Source organism: Engraulis encrasicolus, chromosome 16 (genome assembly GCF_034702125.1).
Source record: "Engraulis encrasicolus isolate BLACKSEA-1 chromosome 16, IST_EnEncr_1.0, whole genome shotgun sequence".
In the NCBI taxonomy this organism is placed as follows: Eukaryota; Metazoa; Chordata; class Actinopteri; order Clupeiformes; family Engraulidae; genus Engraulis; species Engraulis encrasicolus.
In genome coordinates, this window is record NC_085872.1 from 31400876 (window position 1) to 31420875 (window position 20000).

General features: G+C 45.0%; 1 protein-coding gene across 1 annotated transcript in view; it reads right to left on the bottom strand.

The window, feature by feature from the left end:
• slc22a23 (solute carrier family 22 member 23) overlaps nucleotides 1-20000 on the bottom strand; it is a 55232-nt gene that overhangs the window by 25990 nt on the left and 9242 nt on the right. The window contains exons 2-3 of the mRNA XM_063219381.1: nucleotides 11983-12086; nucleotides 11400-11554 (exon numbers count right to left, since the gene is read on the bottom strand). Coding sequence (XP_063075451.1) covers nucleotides 11400-11554; nucleotides 11983-12086 — 259 coding nt within the window. The remainder of the gene's footprint in view (nucleotides 1-11399; nucleotides 11555-11982; nucleotides 12087-20000) is intronic.

A 20000-nucleotide genomic window follows, 5' to 3' on the forward strand; every position in this document is an offset into this window, starting at 1 on the left:
TGCTCCTCAACTCAGGGTACGCCCACAGTGCGTAGGGACAAGACCTGGAATGTCTTTCGTCAAGACACGGCTGTGTCTGCATCTGCGTCTGTGTCTATGGGGTGTTCACGCCTAGCAGCAATTCATATGTCTGGCTGCACTGATTCTCAAACTGTGGGCCTGGGGTCCACTGGGGGGGCTCTGAAGATATTCCAAGTGGGCTTGAAATTTTCTAAACATTTTCTGAATAATATTTAGGTGTGTGTTGATGCTGTTGGCTATTTATTTTGAGTTTTATTGTTTATTGGGTTTGAGGTGGTGCCCCGAACATTTGTGAACATTTCAAGTGAGCCCCAAGGTAGACAGCGTTGGGAATCCCTGCGCTACAGCAAAGGCTACTGGCGTTTACAGAGATGGCAAAAGGGAGGAGAGAAGCAGTATTATGTCTACTACAGGGTCAAAGACGTGCAAAATGGCATTGTCATTCAGTGTAACGGATGCCTTCTGCTGACTGTAACTGTAAAAAAATGACTCTTTTTATTTATTTATTGTTACAGGGAATTCATGATAGCCTCGGCTGTCATCCATTCACTTGAGACCATTTAAAAATCATGTTTTTTTACAGTTACAGTCGGCGGATGGTGTCCGTAACGCTGAATGACAAAAGACGTCTTTGACCCTACAGCATGTCACCAAGCGGCCAGAAGCATGTTGGTTGTGGAGCAGAGCTGTGTAGGCCTTTAGTGACAGGCAGAGACCTGTCGGGGTAGTGTACAAAATCCATTATGTCACGCCGCGCACATCTTCTGTCAGTGGATCCAGTTTGCACACACCCTAATGCTGCCGATGAATACCCGACCTCCTCCGCACTTTCGACATAATGTAGTACAAGGTTCAGCTAATGAACGTTTACCAAAATTCCCAATACCCGTTTCCCAGTTCCCAAGTCTCATTTACCATTTCCTAATAAGTGCTTGTGTGAAATATGCTTTATGAAATATGGAATATGTGCTTTTAATTATCTGTTATGAAGTAGTACGTCGGGAAATTTAAGAACCAAACCGTGTTTTTGGAAAGTTCAATATATGGTGAATTAAGCCATTCAAATTTCATATGTAAAAGCTTACAGGTATATGTGGAAATCCCATCCCCATCGATTTCAAATGGCAGGACAATGCGTGTGCGTGACCTGATGCTTGCTGGTCCATTCACAATGGGACGTACAGTCATGAGCACATGCCCAGGGAAGCCGGCAGAGGGGGGCAAAGGGGACAGTTGTCCTGGGCCCAGGCACAGAGGGTGACCCAGAATTGGGTTCTCATTACATTGTACGTATGTATTGGATGGGGGGTCCCTTTCAGGTAACTTTGTCCCGGGCCCGAGCAAACGCTGTCAGCGCCTCGGCACATGCCTATTCTGAGCTATGGAAAATGGCACGTGAATGTGAGCGCAATATGAGCAAACAGAGGAGAGCTTTGCTGTGCTGTGCTGTGCTGTGCTGCACTGCCGCGCTGCCCTGAAGCATATTGCCTCCCGTTTTTCAGGATCGCCGTGATCCTCACACAGAGCCGAGTGGAGCGCGAGTCAAGGTTGGAGGCCCCTCTTGCGAAACACTGACTTGAACATCCGCCATGGACAACAACATGCTGTTTGCTCAGCTAAGCCTGATTGTCCCATGCTCACGGGCCATGTGACGCTCATGGAAGACATGCAGGGGTGGATTACTAATCGTGCCTCTGCAATACACTCCCTGTGGTACATAAATATACATTCTCTTGTGTTCTCTCTCTCTCTCCCTCATACTCTACGTCTCGCTCTCTTCCTCTGCTTGCACACACTCTCTCTCTCTAACCCCCCCCCCTCTCTCTTGCAGTCTCACACACAGACACACAGACACACACAGACACACACAGACACACACAGACACACACAGACACAGACACAGACACAGACACAGACACAGACACAGACACAGACACAGACACACACACACACACACACACACACACACACACACACACACACACACACACACACACACACACACACACACACACACACACACAATTGCACATAGGCTCACACCACACGCACCCATTCATACGCACGGACACAACCACATGAGAGTAGGCAGGCACACACTGCTAGAAGATTAACATACCAGACTACTAAGGACGGCTACTTATCTGGCTACTTTCTATGTCTGTTTTCTATATTGCCGTCCTCTTCTCCTCTTTACTTACTTTCTAAAGAGGGAAAGAAAGTCCAATGGTTGGTTGAAATAAATAAATAAATACGAAAAGACATCAAAAGACATGAAAAGATGAATGTTGGATGGCAAAAACCCTGGCGATTATGACATACGTTTATGTAGTAAGTCATTTTAACAGCAGGGGCACTTCCTAGTAAGATATGGCTGCTTCTCATTCCAGGACATTTTAGATCAGTATGTCAATAAAACATCTTGTGAAGTTATGTATGATCTCAAAACCCACATCTTTATTAAATTAAGTAAAAACTTCAGCATGATTTCAATAATAGAATTGTGACAGGCCATCACTCATGCAGGTGGAATCTTTCCCCATTTCATAGGCCGTGTGTTATTTTGGACATAGGGGATGTCAAACATTTAGATGATTACAGTGAATAATCCACAAGTCTCCTCTGCCACAAAGAAAACACAACCTTCTTTTACTTACTGAATCAGGGATTGACACCTCTGTTAAAATATTTGTTGGTTCATCTGCATCTTCTTGTCTTATAGCAGGACATTCTGTAGTTCAGGGGTGGGGAGCCTATGTCTTGAGGGCCGTTTGCGGTCCTTGAGGCCATTGTATCTGGCCCCCGACATAATATCAATGGTGTGCAGTTTCACATGAAATATGACACATTTTGTAAAGAAATTGCATTTGCAATACAACCAAGTTATATTTTCAGGGGACCTAGTGAATGTGGGATCTGTTGCAAGGGTGGTCACCTTCAATATACGTAGGCCTAGGTCTAAAGTGCAGGGGGAAATCCCAGTTTGTGTTCATAATACGGTCCTTGGAAGACTTGTTGAAATTTGAAGTGTCCCCTCGAATGAAAAAGGTTTCCCACCTCTGCTGTAGGTAATTTGCTTTACCCCCTTATCCTCTGCACATGCCAAGGGGCAAGGCATCTGGGACAGCACAGCTCCATATAATGAACAAAGAAATCCGTACACTAAGAATATACAACCGATATGCAATGCACTCTATTAATATATTAACACAGTGTTTCTCAACAGGGGTGCCGCAGTCCACCCTCAGGGGGTGCCGCGGAAACGTGGCTGATAAATAAATTATGTATATAATACATATTTGTCTAAATTGATAAGGTAATGTTAGTCAGTGGAATCTTTCATATGCCATTTACGCACAATTATAAAAAAGTAAATATAGGTCGCCCCAGTCAGCTGCAACTTCAAACGTAGGTCGTGCGACGTCTCCAAATTAGTTACTTTTCTAAGCTTGTGTGGTATCGGATGCGATGCCATTTTACGCCTTGTTGGTTTGGGGTGCCTTGAAATTTTTCATGAATTGAAAGGGTGACTCGCCTAAAAAAAGGTTGAGAAACACTGTGTTAACATATCAGAGGATCAGTCTGTGTTTTGTGATGCTATACCTGTGGTATACGAACAGGCTTGCTTTGCCCAAAACGTTCTCAGCATCTTTCTCTCCATCCACCCCTCCCTTTCCTCAATTCAGTTCATTTCAATTCCTCTCTGTGTCTTGGTCTCTCTCTGTCTGTCTTTCCTAGAAAGGCAGCCCAGGAGTTCCATGGCATAGGGCATGTTTGGTCATGCAGCACAGGCCACATCTGAGAACAGTGGAGTGGAACTTAGCTCAGGAGAGACCGCAAGCAGTGACGCAAGCCTCCACCATAAAAAGGAGAGCACACAACTGGTATGTAGTACTGTGTAGGGCTGGCAATAACAACAAAGTGTGTGTGTGTGTGTGTGTGTGTGTGTGTGTGTGTGTGTGTGTGTGTGTGTGTGTGTGTGTGTGTGTGTGTGTGTGTGTGTGTGTGTGTGTGTGTGTGTGTGTGTGTGTGTGTGTGTGTGTGTGTGTGTTGGGGAGAGGTTGGAGGTTGGATCTTTTGAGTGTGTGTGTGTGTGTGTACACATACATGTGTTTACAGTACACGTAGCATGTGTTCAACATCAAAGAATGTGAAAACATTACATCATCTGGATAGTTTAAGAGTGATTAGGAAATAGGCCCGTTAGTTTTTAACTACTAACCCGAAAAACTACGAACCCGAGAGAGAGAGAGAGAGAGAGAGAGAGAGAGAGAGAGAGAGAGAGAGAGAGAGAGAGAGAGAGAGAGAGAGAGAGAGAGAGAGAGATACCTGCCCCAACAATCAGCCCCTGCACGGTCTGCCTCTGGCATGTTGGACCATTGGGCCATTCACTCCGGAAAATCTTGAGGTTAGATCTGACGTCACTACCCCTTGCAAGCAATGCAGACTCACGCTTGTCAAACAGCTAAACGTAATCTCAAAATACTAAAAGCCCTTCAACAAGAGCTTTCGTAGCCCGGTTTCAACTCTTGAGTTTCTGCACGTTTTCTTTTCTTCCACTTCCTCGTCCAGCTTCTAGCCTGAAAGGCCTGGGGTGCATTCCAATATGCAACCTTGCGTCCTCCACTTGCGCTTGTGGCCTCACCCCACCTCCTGGCCCATCCTCCGTGTAGAAAACAATAAAGTTTCCCCGCTATCAGCCTAGCCAAAACCATTTTTGGGGGACTACTATTCCACATTCACCATCTAGTTTGCAAATGAGAAAATTACTTTACAATTGAGCCCTTGCAAGATACTGTTGTCAGTGATGTCATCATGACGTATTACTTCCTGGTACGAGGCCACAAGCACAAGTGGAGGAAGCAAGGTCACAAATTGGAACGCACCCCTGGGGTTGAGCCCAGGCAGCCAAAGAGGCACGGTAGGAACAGAGGGACAAAAAGCACGAGCGAAGCAAGAGTGTGACCTCACAAGTCATCGTGACACATTCCGCAAGCCAGAAAAAAAAATTGAGAGCTGAAAATTGCTGAGCTGGGAAAGAGAGCAGAGCAGCCACTACAAATGTGGTGACAACACAATTATTGTGGAGAGTTATGGGCCCACCATTAACCTTTTCTCTCCACGGCGTTCATCAATAGGGCTCAACACTGGCACCAGCCAACCGGCCAAATGCTGGTAAAACTTGGCTGTGGCTAGTAATACTTTCAGTGTCACCAGCTAATTTGGCTGGCAGCTTATTCCTTGGTATGACATACGCATCATAGCCTATATTCTATTGTTTGCCCCTTCTGTATCAACGGTTTGTGTTTAAGTTCAAGAAAAAGCTCAGTAACTCAGTTTCTATTTCCTTGATAAACCTCCATGTAGAAAGCTGTACTCTAATCTTGCTTTAGCACCTCATCTTCTGAGGTTATACGTTCACCATCATAGTAAAGAAAAAAAAACAATATAAAATATGTGGCTAGTTGAATACCTGAATGGCTAGTGACTTGGGAAAACCACTATCCTCAGTGGCCAGTGGGTGAAAAAGTTAATGTCAAGCCCTGTGCATCAACAAACATGGGCACCGCGTGTTCGGGCCAAGTTGTTGTCCGTTGAGCTCCGCTAAACTTGAACTCAAGGTCCCTCAACAGGGAAAGTGTATGACCACCCACATGCAGAGGCATTTTGGCAACAGAGGACCAGCATGGAGCAAAGACAATCAAGACACCAGGTCATGCCCACCGAAGCATGGCAAAAGACGACGGGTAACAAAGACATTCTTTAGAAAAAAGAAAAGCCCATGCTTCATTGGTTTCAAAGATGAGTCAAAACGCCTTGAAAAATACATGATTTGATTACATACTGTAAATACGCTATCTGTGATATCCCATTGTATACAAGTTGCCCTATGTACAGTAAACAACAGGTCTCTGACAGGTGATTTCAGTCATTAGTGCAAATACTCAACTGAAGAGAGTTGATAATTATAGTCACATGATGATTATGATAATGACTGGAACAACAAATGCCATGTGAATTTTACTTTCCAATGCAGATATTTTCAAGACTGATGTGCAATGTGGGAAATCTATTCAGGGGATGTGATCCGATGCAGGGAAATGATGCACAGAGGGAAACATGGAAATTAATAACCTTCTTCACACATCTATCACACACACACAGAGACACACACACAGAGACACACACACAGAGACACACACACAGAGACACACACAGAGACACACACAGAGACACACACCGGCACACACACAGACGGCAGACACTCCTTAGACAATGTTTGCTCTGGATCGGACAGGTTATATTCAGCTTGTGGAAAAACACAGACTGACGCGTGTACCTGCCGCGCCGGCTCACCACAGCAAGCTCTCTCTGCATGGCTAAATTTGCTGAGTGCAAAAACACTACCGCGTATAAAAATAAACAAATCTATTGACTCTATTCCTCAGGAGAGGAAAATTGATTGATCGAAAGCATACCAAAGAAGGACCCCTTTTGACTCACTCTGACAACTCCCAACATGGTGCAACACCATCGAACTGGCAATTGGCCACTCCCTCCCAGTCTCCGGGGCCCCATGGGGGAGGGGGGGGAGGTGAAAACGTCCTAGTGGGTACTCCAAGAACACGGTTAAGTCATAAAACCTGGTCAAGTCAGCCTGCCAGAAAGTGGTAGACCTACTAATAAATAAACTGTAGATATTATTTAGTTAAGATAATGGGGACCTCAGGCCCTTCTATTAGTTGATTTACCACTATCTCAAGGCTAACTTAACCTGGTTTACTACTGAACCTGCTTCTTGGAATATCCCTCTGGTGTGACTGGGTCCATGCGTCTTACTATTTCACAAACTCGTGGTGTCTGAGAATGGATTGTGGGTTTTTTTTGTGCGAAAGTGGTTGCAAATGTGGAACAGTTATGACAGAGTTGCGAAACTGACGGAGCACATGACGTGGGGTGATGTAGGTCAATAAATCTAGACCAGGGTGTCAAAGCTACAGGGCACATTTTTATGGTGTTCATGTCACAAGCACAAGCACAACACACATACACACACACACGCACACACAGAGTAGCAATCCACGTTACCCCTGTGCCCCATTCACATTTTCATGGTGTTCATGTCACAAGCACAACACACACACACACACACACGCACACGCACACGCACACGCACACGCACCCGCACACGCACACGCACACGCACAAAATACAACACAGACACACACACACTCACTCTCACTCTCACACACACAAACTCAACAAGTGCACACCCCTCACACAAATCCGCTTCTTTTTTTTCCCCGGCGATGGCAGCTTGTCTAGCGTGTGCCGGTCACAAGTTGCCTCAGTGGAGCAGACGTCAGCTTCCTGGTGGGGTTGGCAGGGCAGGGGAGGGGGTGTGGGAGGAAGGCAGGAAGTAAGACCCCCTTCACTTCCCGCAGGAGAGCGAGCATGTCACAACTCTGCCCGGCGCCATCAGCACAGCTGACTTGAGGTCTCATGTGTACTACACCGTCATCGTCAACTGTACCGTACAGCGGAAAGACGCACTACTCGCTCAGTTAACCACGAGTCGTGAAAGGCAGTCTGTCACCACTAATTAAAGACACGGCATCGGCTGCCTGCGGAAGGTGACAGCGGGAAGTGTGACAAGTGCAGGGCAACTTTGTACTTTAGACTGACTCGTCTTGATAAAACTCATGTAAGGCGTTTTCACAATCAACTTTTTTTTCCTCAACCGTGCTTCTTCAAGCTTGTTAGATGTTTGCAAATTAGCAATATCTTTTTTTTTAAAGATAGAGAAAAATAGGTGATAAGCGAGAGACTGGAGAAGTATCATCAAAGGAGAAGGTATGAGAATCCCAGAGATACAGGGCGGGTAGTGCAGTCTTCAAAATGCAGTCCCAATCCCAATAATAATTAAACACACACACACACACACACACACGCACACACCCACACACACACACACGTTAACTAATACAATTGCCAAAAGGCAACAACCTGCGCCGTTGAAATTCCTCATCTTTCTGCCTTTTATGAGTGATGTTATGGGTCATTTCACGTGAAATCAGACACTTTGGGACCTGACCGACACAGATTTCAATCACACTTGCTGTGCCTGTTAAGTAGCAAGGTAGCACCCCAGAACTGCATTTGTGTGAATCTGACACCAATATTAAGGGAGAAACAGACTAGCAAAGGTTTACATATGAGGGTAGGACACTATACATTCAGCCTTGATTAAATCAGTCAGTGTAAGTCACAAAAAGATGTCTGAGGTGTTGTTTGAAAGCTCTTTTCTGGATCTTCATATTACACAAACAACATGGAATACAACAACCTTCAGAATATGAATTATGACGCATTGAACATTTTTAAACTGAATATCTAAAAAATGTATATTTTTAAATGGCCGGTTTCTTGTCTAACCATAACCTGTAAGGTCATATTGGTGTCAGATTCACACAAATGCAGGTCTTGGGTGCTACCTTGCTACTAAACAGGCACACCAAGAATGATTGAAATCTGTGTCGGTCGGGTCCCAAAGTGATTTCACGTGAAATGACCCTTATGAGGAGACGTAAATGGAAATAGGCAGCCTTTAGCATTTCCTGCTGTAACAGGTCTACAGGGTGTCCCACAGTCTCCTGCCCTGCGTCACACATACAGTTTCCTCTCCACTCCTCCTCTCCTCTCCTCTCCTCTATGCCCTGTCCGGAGTGAGGGAGCGCCAATGGGCCTGGATTCTATTTCAGGCCTGCTGGACGGGCTTTTCAGAGTAGACAGTGTGGAGTAAATTAGAATGACAAGGACACGGAGGGGCCCCTTCTCGTTTTATCTCTCTCTCTCTCTCTCTCTCTCTCTCTCTCTCTCTCTCTCTCTCTCTGTCTCTCTGTCTCCCTCTCTCTCTCTCTCTCTCTCTCTCTCTCTCTCTCTCTCTCTCTCTCTCTCTCTCTCTCTCTCTCCCATCCATCTCCCTCTCTCCAGCAAGACAATTACAGTTGCCTTGGCGCCTACTGTATGTTTCGCGGGCCCCATCAGCTGAGCGTCAGACGGGAGCGTTAGCTCTGCAAGGCCAATTACCACAGGGTCAAGTCCACGCTAACGGCCATCGCAGGCACATTATCGCTCCTCAGAACTTGTGCTGTAGCGTGGGGAAGGTCAGGCACGTCAGGGGGGGATTCATGGCCCTGCCCTCCCCCTGATAGACTCCCTGATAGGGGCCAGGGACGCAGTGTGGCCATGGGGCCAGGTCGACTCCCAATCTTAGCCCAGCAGTCACGTTGGCAAGATAGGACAAGCCACTCCAGGGGAAGGACAAGTCAATCAGAAAGCCATTAGCGCCACGTTTTTTAAAGGGCCATGCACCAATTCCCAAAACCATGATCGTTCCTTCCTCCAGAGGATGCTACTGGATCGATAGGGCTGTGGTAGTAGAGCAATGGTTGATTGCTGCTGTTGACATTTTCAAAAGTTCAGAAACGCACGTGCGCGCATGCGCACACACACATAAACAAACAAACTCAGCTAAACACACAGACATGTGTATGCATCAGCGAATGCGTGTGTGCACACACACACACATACTACACACAAATATAAAGCATAGTGGACCACCATCGCAGTCTGAAGGTGAGGACTGTGGCCAGGCACTGCTGAGAACTGCCCTTTTGCATGCACTAGCCCCACTGTTTTGTACACACAACACCGTGCTCTGACGGTCTCCCAGTCTGTTCCAAAACATGAGCCACATTGGACTCCATCAACTGCCCCTCCTCAGAGCTGTTCCTCAATTTTATCCCAGTAATGCCACCACGCAATATGAATAAGGTATTACATACAGTATACATATTAAACATATTTAATAATAAATAAATTAAATAGATACAGCATATCTAATTTGGTGGGTTCTGTCAACCATTCTCAGAACTGTTCTTCAATTTTATCCCAGAAATGTCATCATACAGTGTGAATAAGGCTGGTTTACGGCTGGTAGAGACGTGTCATGAGTAAATGGCCTGTCTACTCATGCACTTAAATGTACAAAGTTTTAACTTACTTAGCTGTACGTCTTACATTGTTTTTTTACATTCTGACGCTTTTTATCCAAAGCGATTTACCGTATTTATATACAGGGTATTGGTTATAGTCCCTAGAGCAATGTGAAGTTAGGTGCCGTGCTCAAGGGCACTTCAGCCATGGAGGAAGGAAGGGACTGGCAAGGGTGGTTATTGAACCTGCAACCCCTTCATCTGCAGTCAACCTCCCTAACTATGACACCATGGCTTCCCTGAAGTTCACACGAGGTATTACTAAGGCAGGTCAAGAAGACCCTGTATTATTTTACCAAAATGATAATGATCTTTAATGATTACTTAAGAGTCTCTGTAATGTCATGGCAGTGTTCGTATGATGTAGTTAAGCTTTTTTGGCAAACACTAAGGCTCTATCTCAATGCTCAGTGTTCTAGCCTTGCTAGGACGTGAAACGCCCAGTGATTGGATACTCCGTGGAGTTCATCAAAGAGTATCCAATCACTAGGCGTTTCATGTCCTAGCAAGGCTTGAACACTTGACATTGAGAAGTAGCCAAAGTGAGTCAGCTTGTCAGGGGTTCCCATCTGCACCAAAAGTCTACAAAAAAGTGGCACATACAATATAGTCTGTCTGACTGAGGACGGCAGCAGCAAGCAGCGGCATATAGCCAATTTCAATCCTGCCACCACAGTATTACCAGAGATTCTTTAAGTATATAGAGATATGCCATTGTAATAGGTTGCTATGGGCACCTAACGTGACCAGGTTCCGGTCTGCCTAAAGGGGCATGTCATAATACTCCTAGCATTGAATAGAACAGTCCTTAGGTCTGCCTAGGTCTGCCTAAAGGGGGATTTCACCCCCCTCCCCCTTGCAATAATAGAACCCGGAAACAATGGGCCAATGGAACCTCTCTCTCTCTCTACTCTCTCTGGTATTTCTCTACCACAAGAGTAGAGTTTTTTTCTCATCTTCTAAATGAAGTCAGTGTAGGAACTTGAGCACTACACTGAAGTGAATCTGTGGCTAGTATAACCTCCTCTTTGCTTTCACTGATTACTACAGTGCTTGTTCATTTCCTGGGATTAAGCAGGCTTTACCCTCTCAGAGTGTTGCAGGGAACGCAGCCAGTGCAACAACAACAAAAAAAACCTCTCAGACTACCGTCGGTGGCGATGGAGTGGTCAGATTGGAAAAGTTTATAGTCTCCCTCCTAATCCACTCTACCGTTGGGAGTGTTTATCCAAAACTGTATAAGTTGTAAGTGGCAAATAAACGGGGCAGTGGTTCTTTCACCAGCTGTGTGTGCATATGTAACACAGTGCAGGTACTCACTCAGGACGTAGAGGGAGAGAGAGATGCCTGCCAGACAGAAGCCCTCGAAGAAGCGTAGCGTGCTGAACATGGGCACGTTGACGGAGAAGGCCACCGTGAACCCGAATACCAGCATGAAGAACACAGAGATGATCAGGACAGGATGCCGCCCAAACCTGAACAAAAACAAACATACAGTGTGCATTAGATCTGCCAGATATGCACCACAAATATGTCTCTCTCTCTCTGGTGTCTTTTCAACTGGCTTTTATACCTTTTATTCAACAGGACTGTGTGAGATGGTGGCAGGATGTGAGTGAGAAAAAGAGAGATGGTGGAGGATTGGGAAACGAGCTCGGACTGGAGTCGAACCCGGGTCCCCTGGCATAACACTATGGTACGCCATGGCCAAACATGGCTCTCAGGTTATAAACACTGTACAACTGAGTGAGATGCTCTCCGTATTATTTTATGTGTAGATCTCAATGTACACGTGCATGCACAGTGACAATAAAATACATTCTTTTCAATTCATTTCAATTTAATTGAATTCAATTAAGCTCAATTCCATTTCATTCTATGTGGAGCGTTACACAGAACTTACCAATCTGCCAGGATCCCCATGACCAAGTACCCAAAGATGGAGCCCACCAGCAGGGAGAACTTAGCAATGTGGACCTTCTGCCTGTTGTCACACACCAGGTTCCACTGGAGGAAAGAGAAACAGCAAACACACAACAGACAAACAGTTGCTATTAGTGCTCCATTCAGTAAGTACACAAGGTATTGATCACTCTGTGGTGTAAATATGAATCCTTGTAACTGACACACACACTAACCATCAATCCACCAGGCAGCAGACATGATATGCAAGTTAATACATAGGACAAGGTTATACCCTAACAGTCCAACGCCAATGCTGAGTCTTACCCAATGTTCATTAATGCACATAAAAGTAGGATTGAAAAAAGTCGGTCCTGTCATCATCTCTCTTTTTTTATTTCAAACAGTGTGATAATGTGTTTTTGTGAATTTGTTTAAATAAAAATTTGGTTGACAACGCAACCTGTACTCAAAGCTTCTTTGTACTTGGAACAAAAAGCCAGTAAACTGGTTTTCGTAACATCTTCAGTTACTCAAACCACGTTTCTTTAAAAAAAGAAAACAGGCGTATCTGGACTTGAGCAGGGAGACTCCCTGGAAACATGCTTTGTGTAACAAGAACCACAAAAACACCAGTTTCATTAATGCAACATTGATCACCGCACACATCAGACTACCACCACAAAAGACCACCATTTTATTCTTCACTCAACCTATACAACATAACATCCATAACATACACTCAACATAAGTGAGTCTGATGAAGGGTGGCATAACCGTTAGGCCCACTGGGCTGAGAAGCTGTCACATGTACATTAAATTTAGATTTAGACCGAGCCATTTAACTGTCAACACTGTTTGCAGTGCAATGAATGGTGATCAGAGCGCGGGAGGGACATACCCAAGGGAAACCTTGCTCCCGACCTTGGTGCGGCAGGAGTCACGGTCTGCGCATGGAGAACAGCACACAGCACACAGCACACGTCACGGCCCGAATATGAGCTGGTGATAAAAGCCCTCATGGGCACACATGCTCACACAGCATGATCAGTGACAACACCAACACCAACACCAGCACCAGCACCAGCAGCCAGGGCCGATGACAGCTCTGGACGAACCCGGGATTAAGTCATTTAAAGGGGCCCTATGCTATTTATGCTAGTTTTCACAGTTCATATTTTGCTTTACCATGTGTAGTGGAGTTCATTTCAGCTTTCACCAAGCTTTTACATACAACAGATGCCATGTAACCAAGTAATAAGTAGATGAACATGGAAAAGCATAATAGGGCCCCTTTAACCCCTCCCACACCCAATGCATACAATGTAAGGGGGACCCAATTCTGCGGCCCCTCTCTCCCTGGGCCTGGGACAACTGACCCCTTTTATCCTCCACTGTCGGCTTCCTTGGCCACAGAAGAAGTGGCAAGAGGCACGAGCAAAGCAGACGCAGACTCATCCCAGAGGAGAGGGTGGGTGGCCTTGCATAATGCCAAACAGACTTTTCAGCTATTTCCCCACAAATAGTTTTTTATTTGAATTTATAGGTTGTCAGTCAGACATTGCATACAAATGCATACTAGTGAAATGTCATGCACTACTATGAAATCAGTGGCAATCAGTGCAATTTTAACCAGGTCTTCACCATCAATATTGTGCAGCAATTGAAAAGAAATGCATATCTTATGTGGTTTTCTACATACTGAGAGTTCAGCCAACAGTGTTGCCAAAAACCTGTCTTTTCAAAGCAATCCCTTACTTTACAATATCACAATATTTTAAATGTAAGGTATTACACTACTTTTGCATTGAAGTTACTCTTGCCAAAATAACATAACATGGATCTGGTGATTTACAGTGTAAATCAAACTCATGAGTCATCACGACTCTTTCACCTCCCATACTACATTGCTATGGTAACATGCAGACTAAAAAGTAGCAGGTTCAGGAATAACTTCTTTCTGACCCACCACACTGAACACCATTAAAACCCAGGTTACAGTAAAATGTACTGTAACATTAGTCACTTACATTGTAACTAGTATATATTACAGCATTTCCCCCTGTAATGCCTTAGGCCTACATACTGCGTTAAAACGAAAAATAATGCATTACAATAATTAATTATTTTTGTAAGCTATTACTTTCACTATCAGCCAATTAGGTTGGTGTGGGGGGCAATAAAGCGTGGAGTAGCCCACAGAATAACACACTCAAGAACTGCAGATAAACTCTTCCAGAAGGACAGACATTAAAAAATACAGATGACCACTTGCTATTAAACACATGCATCAATGCATCACCAGAATATGCTTACACAATGTCTGAGCAATACGTTTTCCATTAAAATTCAGGACTGTGGGGAGCGCTAGTGGGGTGGGGTACAGGTGGAGAAGCACAGGCAGGCTGCTGAGTGCAGCCAGTCAGATGGCCTGACTGCCATCTGGACCCGATTTTAGCTGCTTCGCTAGTTTCTCTTTTATTGCGTCTTGCCCTGTGCACACACAATGCTAATGCTAAAATAGGACTGGAGGCTACACCAATGCATCCAAACGTGATATTGTCCATATTACACCAATGTAGCATCAATCAATAAGTCTTGAAATTATCTTGTGTAAATAGTTACAGGGTGATGGCAAGAACCTGGGTGATGCTTAAGGCATCAGTGCTGCTTCTTGCTCAGGGTGGAAAGTAAAATATGCTTTGCCATTTGAGTGAAGTGCTCCCACAAGGCATGCTGGAAGTCCACTGAGCAAATCCTTCTCATTAATGTTCTCACATCATTAACCCAAAGCGTGCCACACTGCTATTGTGGAGAAAATACATTAGATAAATGTAACACACAAACCACAAATCTACAGTAAGCTACTGCTTTGTCTGTTCCCTTTCATTTCAAGGTATGGCAACCAACTCTGTGTGTAGTAGGCTTACTAGGCCTACACAACTCTGTCCTGAAAGGGTGCGGATGTGGTGTATGACCCCGAGCAAATCTGAACCAAACCATCCCTGCCAGCTGAAAAAGCATGCATTATTGTCTATTTTCTGTAAAATCATGGCCACAATGGGGGTAGCAATTGCAATTACAGTACGTGTTTTAATCTTAATACCACAAGGGTCCTGTTTAAGTTAACCGTGTTCATAGCCTGGCTCTTATTAGCTTTGGAAAGCAAACTGCAGTAATCGGTAGCATAAACCTTAATGCAATAAACATGCTACAAGAGATTTCAAAACGCCCCAGCGCTGTCCATCTGATGACTGTGAGCTGTACAGTAGGCTATGCCATCCACCGCCCTGTCCTCTCTCTGTCGCTCTCCCTGACTCTCTCTTTTTCTTTATCTCTCTCTCTCTCTCCCTCCCTCCCTCTCGCCCTGTGTCTCAGTCTGTCTTTGTGTGAGCAAGTTCAGCTGTGACACATGCCACGCAGCGTTCTATTCAGTGGGACGGTTGGAATACTGGACCCTTTGTGTTCTGGAACCCCCCTCTGTGATCCCAGCTGGCCTCGATGAGGAGGATTAGGCCATGAGTGTGTGTATGTGCGTGTGTGTCTGTATGCGTGTGCACGCGTGTGTGTATGTGTGTGCGTGCGTGTGTGTATGTGCGTGCATGCGTGTGTGTGTATACGCATGTGCGTGTGTGTGTGTGTGTCCATGTGTATGTGTATGTGTATGTGTATGTGTATGTGTGTGTGCGTGTGTGTGTATGTGTATGTGTATGTGTGTGTGTGTGTGCGTGTGCATGTGTCTGTATGTGTGTGTGCTTGCGGGGGTGGAGGTCATGGGCGAGGCTGGGGTGTTGGAGTGACAGGTGCGTGACATACTGTATGAGAGAAGCCTCCTTGTCGCCAACATAGCCCCCCCACCAAGCACCAACGAACCAACCAGTACCACCCCCCCCCCACCAAGCACCAACGAACCAACCAGCCCCACCTCACCCCCCCCACCAAGCACCAACGAACCAACCAGTCCCACCTCCCCCCACCCCACCCCACCAAGCACCAACGAACCAACCAGCCCCACCTCACCCCCCCCACCAAGCACCAACGAACCAACCAGTCCCACCCCACCCCACCCCACCCCACCCCAGGCAAACATACTCTAAACTCCAGACTGACCCAACTGTGGCCCAGCCCACTCCATGGTCCACCACGCTAGCCACATGTTTAGCGCAGCTCCAGCAGGCTCTCTGTTGCTTAGTATGGAGCAAGTGGCATGAAGTCATGTCTTCAAGTGTTCAGGATGATTAAGTAGCAGCCTCTGGGGTAACTCAAAAGATTTCCCCATCTGGCGTTGAGTCAGTGTATTCAAAAAGGGTTATCAGATATAATGGGATTTTTTTTCTTGGGAAGAAAGAGAATGATCAAAGATTACTGCTTCTTCAAAAAAGTCCCCTAAAACACCTGAAGTCATTTCCCTTCCTCAAAATTGGCTGTGAAAGTTAACTAAAGTCCCAAAACATGAAGCTCGGAAGCAGTATAGGAATATTGGGTAGTTTCCTTCCTACTGTGGAACCTATGATGAGGATTTTTACCTTCTAACTGTGTAAATAAAGTCCCCTCAGGTCACTCTGCCTGCCTCTGAGTGTTGATGTTTGTTTTCAGCGGCTCATTCCAGTGCCATTCAAACTTTCAGTATCGACGTCACCTGGCAACGAGGCACAGACAAACAAAACACCTCTTGCGCAATCTCACCTGGGAAGTGATACTGTATTGCTCACGGTAGGCTGCATGTCTGCATGACATCATGAGTAAATCAATTGGCATTTGTGGACCTTAATCGGTGAACTTTATACAGAGTTCAGAGGTGAAAGAGAGAATACGACAGGGAATCAGGGTGAAATCTGGCTACCAGTTTGAGCGTGGTGCCGGGGCAAGATATTGGGATATTGTCCTCTTCATCCGACAGCTCACCGAACTGAACATGCATGGCTCAGGAAAAAAAAAAAACTTTTTTCCCCAAAAGATTGGGGTGCATTTCTCGAAACCATAGTTGCTAATTGTTACTAACAATGCATTTTCCCATTGGCAACTACCCAAGTTGCTAACTGGCTAGCAACTACGCTTTAGAGAAATGCACCCAAAATATATGAATGACAGCATCCACCTACCAAACAGGATAAGACCATGGGCTGGGATGATCCACTTCTAAAATGCCTCATTGACACAAACATTCAATGCGACTTATAATCCTGTACATGGGAATGTAAAGTAATGGGTCATTTTATGTGAAATCAGACACTTTGGGACTCGACCGGCACAGATTTTAATACAACTTGGTGTGCCTTTGGTGCGACTCTATTAATTACACAAACAGCATGGTCAGACACAACACAACACAACAGCTATAAAAGTATGAATTATGAGATATTAAAATATTAAAAATTGAATATCGAAAAAAACTATATTTTAAAACTGCCAATATTTTCTCCTAACCTAGCCTGCAATCTCATGAATAGCACCTGAAATTGTGGTGTTTGGTTCTTTTAGTCATTTCAGAGATAAGGTTGAAATGAGTTGTAGAAAAAAGTTGTTATAAAGTAGTACTAAAGGAGTGTTGCAGGAGATGACCCCACCAGATATGTGGTACCCCACCTGGGGGGGCAATCGCTATTCCGACACAGCGCTATTCCGACACTTTTTAGGGGTTAGGGTTAAGGTTAGGGATGTCGGAAAAGCGGCGGACGGTGGAAAACGTGTCGGTATTCCGACAATAGACATTAACGTCGGAATAGCGACATGTCGGAATAGCGCCATGTCGGAATAGCGCCACGTAGCCCCCCACCTGACACGCTGCCCAAATTAGCATTAGCATTAGCATTTTGGGTGGACTGTCAAGTGTTGCTCACGTTAGTTTGGGTACTTTTCCCTAATACTACTCTATTACAACTTTATTACAACTCATTTCAACCTTTACGTGAAAGTGAAAGAAAGCCCATTGGGAAACTCTAACTCCCATTGTCATTGTGACAGCACTCCACAGCACACAAGCTGTCACATTAAAGTCACATTTAAGTCACATTATCTCTGAAATTACTCAAGAACCAAACGCCATTATTTCAGGTGTTGTTCAAGACATCATTGGCTAGGTATGGAAAAGTTATTGCCCATTTTAATGATATTGACCAATTTAGCTTCTATTGATTTTCAACATTTAATATTTTAATATCTCATAATGCATACTCGAATAACTATTGTGTTCCATATTGTTTGTGCAAATTGTCAAACAAAATAAAAACCATCTCCTTGTGACTTAAATTGACATAATCAAGGATGAATGCGTAATGTCCTACCCGAAATTAAATCGTTCTTAGTCTGTTTCTCCCTTAATATTAGTGCCAGATTCATGCAAATTCAGTTCTGGGGTTCTACCTTGCCACTAAAAAGGCACACCGAGTTTTATTAAAATCCGGGTCAGTCAGGTCCCAAAGTGGCTGATTTCCCATGAAATGACCCTAATGTGATAATACCTTATTATGATGATGATATTAAGTAATGTAATAATATGTTATTCTTGATATGAGAAGTCACTTAGTGCCTGACAGGTTTGGGATGGTATTTCTCCACAGAAATTCTTGCCATGCAAGCTGTGTTACATTACTCGAATGCCTATCCCTCTCTCCATGGACCAAGCAGGAGTGACAACCTGCCGCTACATTGGTCCAATTTGGAGAGCCTCCAGTGATTCTGGCCTTAACCTATGAAATAGGCCATGCACTGACCTTGGGCAAGGTTGTACTGTACAACAACACAACTGCCCATTAGTTGTGAGTGTGTGTGTGTGTGTGTGCTTGACTGACAGGGAGGTGCGATACAGTGAGAGAGAAATAGAAAAAAACAGAGTGGTGAGAAGGGAGTAGGGTGATATGCTTGAACAACTACGCTGATGCATTTTTGTTCACCTGTGAAACACACGCACGCACGCACGCACGCACGCACGCACGCACGCACGCACGCACGCACGCACACACGCACGTACGCACGTACGCACACACGCACGCACACACACACGAAAAGGAGAGGATTTATAAACAGTGGGAGGAGAAGAGAGTGCAAGGGGAACCGATAAAGCATCTATGGCTATGTGAAGAAAGAAAGGCGAGACAGACAGCGAGAGAAAGAGTGAGGATGAGTGAGGCAGAGGGAGAGAAAGGGAAAGAGAGAAAGAGAGAGAGAGTGAGAGAGAGAACGAAAGAGAGTGAGAGAGAGAGATAGAGACTGCTTGCTGCCGCATAGTTACTGCCTAGCAACAGAGCCCTTGGTTATCAGCGAGGGTTTGCTTGTCTCTGGTTTAATGGGTGTATTACCACATAATCAGGAGAGGACGTGAATGTGTGTGATGGAGAGAGGGGGAGAGAGAGAGAGGCAAAAGAGGGAGACCGATTTTTAACCAAGTGCTAGAAGCACAACAGTTGCAGCTGGATACAAGACAAAGCTCACATCAGTGTACCCGGCATTTAATGAGCAGCAACTCTCCTGTGGTTCAGAGGGGGTAATTAAAGATGCACTGCACAGGCAGAACACACACACACGTACACACTCACACACACTTCGGTACACACACAGGCATGCACACAGACGAAAACATGTTATTTCAGGGTTTCCTTTCTGTAGTCTTCCAAAGGGTCACATGTAACATGAACTGTTTGGTTATCAAAAATCCACAACATTGCCTTCCCTTTTCCTTTTTTTTTAAACATTCGCTCACACATTCAAAACGCACATAGAACATTCATGTCCCATGTACTGCATACTATGTAGGATGTGCAATGCATGCGTGCATTTGTGCGCTGTGCGTGTGTGAGTGTGCATAGGGAACTTCAGGTCTTTGTTTTGCCAGTGAAGAGAAACTAGATCACTGTTTTGCCAACACTACCTGCTTTGGATTTCCTTTCTGGTTGGTCTCGTATAGTAAGTCTTCATGTTATTTGCGCGGGTGTGTGGAACAGTTTAAGTCAGTTAACAGCAACATAAAGACTATACATCAAAAACAGAACGTATTTGCACATGCTGTGCATACAGCGGTGC